This window comes from Sapajus apella, unplaced genomic scaffold, assembly GCF_009761245.1.
Source record: "Sapajus apella isolate SASKATOON/1434 unplaced genomic scaffold, GSC_monkey_1.0 scaffold126, whole genome shotgun sequence".
NCBI lineage: Eukaryota > Metazoa > Chordata > Mammalia > Primates > Cebidae > Sapajus > Sapajus apella.
In genome coordinates this window covers 925,577-932,144 of record NW_022437066.1, presented here as the reverse complement: position 1 = coordinate 932,144, position 6,568 = coordinate 925,577, and the positions used below count along the sequence as shown (strand labels likewise).

Below are 6,568 nucleotides of genomic sequence, written 5' to 3'. Positions count from 1 at the left end.
GGGTACGGGACAGTGGGCCCCCACTGTCCCGTCCCCCCCCCCGGTCCCGCGGCGCCCACTGTCCCGCGGCGCCCACTGTCCCATACCCGCCCACTATCCCACGGCGAACCGGCCAGTGCCGGTGCAGACAGAGCCGCAGCCGGGCTGGAGGCGGGGGCCCAGGGCGGGGACGCTAGGGGCCCGTGTGGACCCCTCGCCTGCCAGCCAGAGGGTAACTGCAGTTTGAGGAATGAGACTCAAATGTCAGTGGCGTCTAAAGCCCGTGTCGTTGATCGTAAGACCCGTGACAAAACGTGCAAACCAAACAGTTTTTATCCGTGAAAAAAGCAGAAAAGCCGCTCGGCACGGTGCCTCACGCCTGGAATCCAGCACTTGGGAGGTGCAGGTGGGCAGATCGCTCGGGGAGTTGCGACCAGCCCAGGCAGCAGTGAGACCCACCTCGCTGGAGAATCGGCCTGCGCGGCGGTGCGCCTGCAGCCCTCCCAGCTACTCGCGAGGCCGAGGTGGGAGGATCCCCAGAGCCCAGGAGGTCGAGGTGCAGTAAGCCCAGGTGGTGCCACTGCGCTCCAGCCTGGATGGCAGAGTGAGACCCTGCCTTGACTGAAGAACCGCTGGGCGCGGTGGCTCACGCCTGTAGTCCCAGCACATTAGGAGGCCGAGGCGGGCAGATCACCTGAGGTCAGGAGTTCAAGACCAGCCTGGCCAATACGGTGAAACCCTGTCTCTACTAAAAATACAAAAATTAGCCGGGGGTGGTGACGGGCTCCTGTAATCCCAGCTATTCCGGAGGCTGAAGCAGGAAATCGCCTGAACCCAGGAGGCAGAGGTTGCAGTGAGCTGAGATCGCGCCATTGCACTCCAGCCTGGGCAACAAAGAACAAAAGTCCGTCTCAAAAAAAAAAAAAAAAAAAAAAAGGTAGAAAGCCCCAAGACCCTATCCTGTCAAACACCTTGGTCTCCGCTGAGTGGAGGCTCAGAGGCCCTGCCTCAGCCAGGGTTTTGAGGTGTGTGAGCAACAGCTGGGGACTGCAGCCCAGGAATTCCAGGGCCTCGCCCCACTTCCTTTCCGGAGCCGTGACCTCAGGCTCGCCTCCTGCCCTCACCTCTGGCAAGCTGCAGATGCCCTTTAGGGCCAGGCCGTGCCCCGGATGTGAGGGGACTGAGTCACTGGGTTCGGCAGTGCCCCTCGGAGCCCAGGTCTAGGCTGCCGCCCACCTGAGGATGAGGGGTGGGCCAGCGGCCGCGCTCCAGTTGCTGAGGCCTCTTGGGAACCCCATTTCTGAGCCCCGCCCATGGCCCCGCCCCTCCCAAGGAGCGAAAAGGCGCTGCCGGCCGCTCAACTCAGGCACTGGGACCTAGAGCTCCGAGGACCGAGAGGACAGACTGCCGCGCTGCCACCATCGGTGAGCCCTCAGCCCTGGGACAGCCCTGGGACTGCCCTGCAGGGTCAGCCCCTTCTCTCCAGTCTCTCACCCTCTCCCATCCCATTCCCAGCTGCATCTAAGGGGCAATGCCACCAGGGGAGGGCAGGATCCCTGGCAGGGGAGGCGGCGGGGAGGCACCAGCCCTCGCTCTCGCTTGGCTCCTGCCCATGACAGCAGTCTGGCACACACGTGCAGGTCACTTTGAGGTCACTGCACCCCTGGGTACCTTTGCCTTGGACAAGGCATGCTGCTCCTGGGTGGGGGCTTTCTTGGGCCACCGGCTTGTGGGCAGCCATCCCACTCCACTGAGTCCGTATCTGTCTTCTCTGCCCACCCCTGCAGGCTGGGCCATGGACCCCCACGAGATGGTCATCAAGAACCCGTATACCCACATCAGCATCCCCCGGGCTCACCTGCGGCCCGACCTGGGGCAGCAGTTAGAGGAGGCTTCCACCTGTTCCTCATCCTCAGAGATGCAGCCACTGCCAGTAGGGCCCTGTGCCCTGGAGCCAACCCATCTCTTGCAGCCGACGCAGGTCCCAGGGCCCAAGGGCGCCAAGGGTACCCAGGGGGCTGTGCCCATCCAGAACCAGCAGACCTGGCAACAGCCTGGCAACCCGTACGGCAGCAGCCGGCGCCCGGCCGGACTGACCTACGCTGGCCATCCGCCCGTGGGGCGCGGGGACGACATCGCCCACCACTGCTGCTGCTGCCCCTGCTGCCGCTGCTGCCACTGCCCCCCCTTCTGCCGCTGCCACAGCTGCTGCTGCTGCGTCGTCTCCTAGCCCGGCCCGCCCTGCCAGGGCCAGGACCCAGGCAGTGCCTGAACATTCAGGGTGGCTACTGTCACGGCACCAGCCCCTTCCCACCAGGGACTGGGCATGGACCCACCAGGAAGGTGACCACTCAGCCCGAGCTCCTGAAACGGAATCCCAAGCCCTGGCTGGAGAGGGGTGCTCCTGATAACCTTAAGGCCCGGGCAATAAAGCAAGGTGGTCTCCCGGCAGCTCTTCTTTGCCGCGGGCTCCTTTGGGAGGGCCTTGTAGCTGGACGCAGAGCAGCTCTCCCCTTGTGTGGGCTCAAGGACACACGTGCACACACACAGCTCGGCCCCATGCACACTCGAGGACACACACGTGCACACACACATCATCGGCCCCATGCACACTCAAGGACACACACAGTCACCGGCGTTGCAGGGACAGGGCTGCCACTGCTCCCGACATCCACTCTCCCCCTGCCCTGCCGGTCTCCGGCCTGCCCAGAGGTGCCACGGGGACTTGCAGTGTGTCCACGGCCCTGGCCGAGCAGGGTCTGGATTTGAGCTCCCTGGGGTCAGTCTGTGGGTCGGCCCGCAGGAGGATGGGACTGGGGGGACCCGAGGAAAGGCCTCCAAGAGGAGGAGCGTGCTGGCAGGAGGGCGGTGGGTGCGGCAGGTGCCACAGGTTTCAGGGAGTGGGAGCTCAGGACAGGAGGGCCCAGACAGCCTGGATCACGCCCTGCCCACTGGTGATTCACCTCCCAGCCTCGGCTGGGATGTTTTTCTAGTTTCCCAGGAAATGTCGAATTCCTGCACGTCTGCTATCCTGCCTTGGGGCCTGGGCTTCCAGGAGGCGGCGGCCTGAACCAGGCCTTGAGGACGAAGCAGGGAACGGGGAGGGAAGGAGGCTGGGACCGTCTCCTGGTCTGTTTGAGCTGGGCGAGGGCCTCTCTGGGGCTGAGCTCGAGGTGCCAGGCTGCTCTGCACAGGTGCTGCCTCTCTGCTGCAGGCCAGGATGCCAGGAAGGGAGCGACTGCTGAGGCCAGTGTGGGGCACCCTGGTGTTCCAGGCAGGCAGAGAAAAGGCAAGGAGGCGGCAGCTGAGCTGGCCACGCAGGACAGACGGGTCCTCACACCAGGCCAGCCCTTCCCTGACACATGGTGACTAGCCCCACAGCAGAGCAGGGCAGGGCAGGTGCCTGGCATGCAGAGGTCTCCAGGCGTGGGACGGATGGGTCACTGCCCTGACCCTGTGCAGGGACTTGGCGTGCCAGGCTCCCCGCCTTGCTCCGTCACCGGCCCCCACCGGAGGGTGACCGCACCCAGGCCAGCCACGGGAACCTGTCTGACCAGTCCTAGGGGCAGACTGCCAAGAGGGTGGGCAGGGGTGAGGAGGGGCCGTCTGCTTCCACCCAGTAGGGCTGTGAGTGGTCTTAGGATCCTGCCCACCCATCCCAGCCCCTCTCGGTCCCCTGACTGTGCTCTGCCTGCGTTCTGGTGTGGACAGGCTGACAGCACCTCCTGGAACCTAGGGCACCCGGGTGGCCTGGGGGCTGCAGATGAGCAGAGCAGCCGGGAGCTGCCCGCTGAGGAGGTGGCGTCTGGCGCTGTCTGGGGACCCCAGCTGGGAGTGGGGATCCCCAGACATGGAGCTGGCGCGCCACCTGGAGGCCTTGAGGGCAGACACGGCCCCCTGCCATCCAGCGGGCACCAAGGTGAGGCTGAGAAGCACAATGGCAAAGTCTGCAAAGGGCTCTGTGCCCGAGGGAAATCCCGGCAGGCTTCCTAGAGGACATGTGAGCGGAGATCGAGGCAGGAAAACAATCCAGTTTGGAGAGGAGATTGAGGGAGGGATATAGCAAGGGTGGGGGAGGGGAGGGGAGGGGAGGTGGGGAAGAGTGTGAGTGTGGGGAGAGGGGCTGAGAGTGGGCGAATGGAGCCCCCAAGGCTAGCCTGGATGAGGTGTTAGCAGAAGGTGGCCGGTCTGGATGGCAGGGGTGGGCGGGGCCGCAGGGCACCTTATCTCCTGCAAGTGCATGGTGCCATCAGATCCAGTTTCAAGGCTTTTGTGTCTGAAACGGGAGCCCACACCCGCCCAGCCGGCCACCTGCCTCTCTCCTGAGTCCTGTGTAAGGCCAGTAATGCAAGCCAGGAGGGAGCCACAGGGTGCCCTGGGTCCCCACCCCCTTCTCCGGCCACCCCCTGGCTGTGCATAGCGGCCCAGCAGAGCCCATGCAGGTAAGAGACCTGGGCTCCCGTTGGTTGTGAGGGTGGGGGCCAGGGCTGGGCCAGGGCGTCCTGTGAGAACAGGAGGCTGCCCGGCTGGTGCCCACATGAAGCAGAGGTGCCCGGACCCTGGTGTCTTCCTGCACCCTCCCTCCCAGGTCTGCACGCACCAGCCCCCCAGACCCAGTGCCTGACCTCTGGGGCAGGTTCCTGGGGCCAGCACCCCACCGACGGGGACAATGCCCGAGGCAGGCTGTCCACTGCGGGCTTCCCTCTGGCAGGATGCTGCGGCCAGAGAGCCCCCAGGCCTCAGGGGAGGGCGGCCCCCGGAGGAGCGACTGCATCGTCTGCTGCTCGGCTTATGATCTCTCCGGGCACCTGCCCCGCCGCCTCCACTGCGGGCACACCTTCTGCCAGGCGTGTGTGCGGCGGCTGGACGCACCGGCACCCGAGCAGCGCTGGATCCCCTGCCCACAGTGCCGCCAGAGCACGCCCACGCCTCGAGGAGGGGTGGCTATGCTGGACCTGGACCTGGCCGCTTTCCTGGCAGTCAAGGCTGAGCGGGAGCCGGCAGGAGTGCAGCCCCAGCCCCTTGCCTCCCTCAAAGGCGGCACCATCACTCAGCAGCCGGCGGGGCTGTGCCCTGCCCTGGGCCCCCAGCCCCACTTCCCTCGGCCCAGACACTGCTGCTGGGGCTGTGGCCGCCTCTGCTGCCCGCCCCCAGGCATCCCCGAGGTCTGACTCTGGCCATTCCCACCCCTGCAGGGGAAATGCCTGCCTTGGAACCCCTGGCCACGCACAGCCCACCTGGAGCCACCTGGTAGCAGCGTTCTGTACACAGCTCCACATGGCCCAGTGGGGTGCTGCGAACCCAGGCCACAGCCTAAGGTTGGAGACTGGGAGCCTTCGCAGGAGGCTAGGGACCTCCCGCCTGTCCTGGCCAAAATTACCAGACCCCCGACTAGCCCAACCAGATGTGCCTGCTGAGGCTGCTGCCGCCTGAGTGGACGGCAAGCCTGGCCCGGGCCTAGACCCAGCGCAAAGGATGGCTCCCAGAAGGATGCAAAGGCCAGTCCCAGGGCCCAGGCTGCAGGCTGGAGGGCAGGGCCGGGCTGGGCTGTGCCCAGAGTAGGTCCCCTCTCCCACAAGTGTCCCAGTATGTGCCAGGAGGGTGGCAAGGCCACCTCCTTCCTCTCTGCCCTGCACGGAAGCCCTGTGAATTCACCCACTCTGCAAAACTCATGGAGTTCCCACTGTGTGCCGGCACTGTTCCTGGGGGGTCCCGTGCAGGCACAAGGCCATGCAGCCATCGAGGAGGACGCCCCGGCGGGGCCTGCCTGAGGTCTCACAGCCCAGCTGGCCTCATCTTCGGCTGAACCTTCCCAGGCTCCCAGCAGCCACCACACAGACTGTTCAGAGGGGCCAGGGCCGGGGCTGGAGGCTGTGGATGGCAGTGACCCCCAAGGGAGTACTGCGACACCCCACCCTGCCCCCATAGAAGGCAGTGTTACTCAGGAGCCCAGGGACAGACTGGTGCCCCCCACCACCGCTGGAGCAGGGTCGCAGGATGGGACGGAAGAGAATTTGCTGAGTGGACATTCAGAAGCGTCTACTTTCTCTGGGGCAAAGTCCCATGCACGCAGCGGGGGCTGGGCAGCCAGGAGAGCAGGCACAAGCAGCCCCTGGGCAGGACGAGCCTTGCGGGAGCTGCTCCATACCCCAGGTCAGGAAGGGGCCCAGTCCTCCTAGGGGACACCGCACAGGCAGTGGGGCCATCTGGGATTCTGCTGTGGAGAGCAGTGTGGCGGGCCAGGCAGTGGTGTCAAAGGTGGCCGGGGGGGCCCTGCCTTTCTCCCTCTGCAGATGGAGGCTGCCCACCTCCATCGCTGCTGAGGCCTAGCCCTGTTCTGAACCTGGATCCGAACCCTCTGACCTCAGGCTGGGTGCCCTCCCTGGCTACACGAACAAGCCTGTCCTCCCCACTGGCAGGTGCAAAGGGCTTCCCTCCCCACTCTGTCGGGGAAGGGATGACCCTGAGAAGGTCTGTGGAGCCCTGAGATGCATGGAGGTGGGGACTGGAGTCTCCGGAGCCCGGGAAGGCCAGCCATGCTCTTGCATCCTGCCCGGCTGGGTCACACAGATGCCTGCTGGGGATGTCC

General features: G+C 65.5%; 2 protein-coding genes across 3 annotated transcripts in view; both read left to right on the top strand.

The window, feature by feature from the left end:
• Positions 1 to 2,430, top strand: part of CYSRT1 (cysteine rich tail 1) — a 9,966-nt gene extending 7,536 nt beyond the window's left edge. Inside the window, exons 1-2 of one of the 2 annotated variants that reach the window (XM_032261725.1) lie at positions 862 to 1,403; positions 1,767 to 2,430. In XM_032261725.1, coding sequence (XP_032117616.1) covers positions 1,775 to 2,209 — 435 coding nt within the window. In that variant the 5' untranslated portion in view covers positions 862 to 1,403; positions 1,767 to 1,774 and the 3' untranslated portion in view covers positions 2,210 to 2,430. Of the gene's footprint in view, positions 1 to 861; positions 1,404 to 1,766 lie in introns of those variants that run through there. The other variant, XM_032261726.1, reaches the window with a different exon arrangement.
• A 2,065-nt stretch (positions 2,431 to 4,495) lies between these two features.
• RNF224 (ring finger protein 224) lies at positions 4,496 to 6,540 on the top strand. The gene is given in 2 exon segments (XM_032261724.1): positions 4,496 to 4,743; positions 4,745 to 6,540. Coding segments are annotated over 2 exon segments (501 nt in total). The 5' UTR covers positions 4,496 to 4,648; the 3' UTR covers positions 5,151 to 6,540.
• Positions 6,541 to 6,568: the final 28 nt, after the last annotated feature.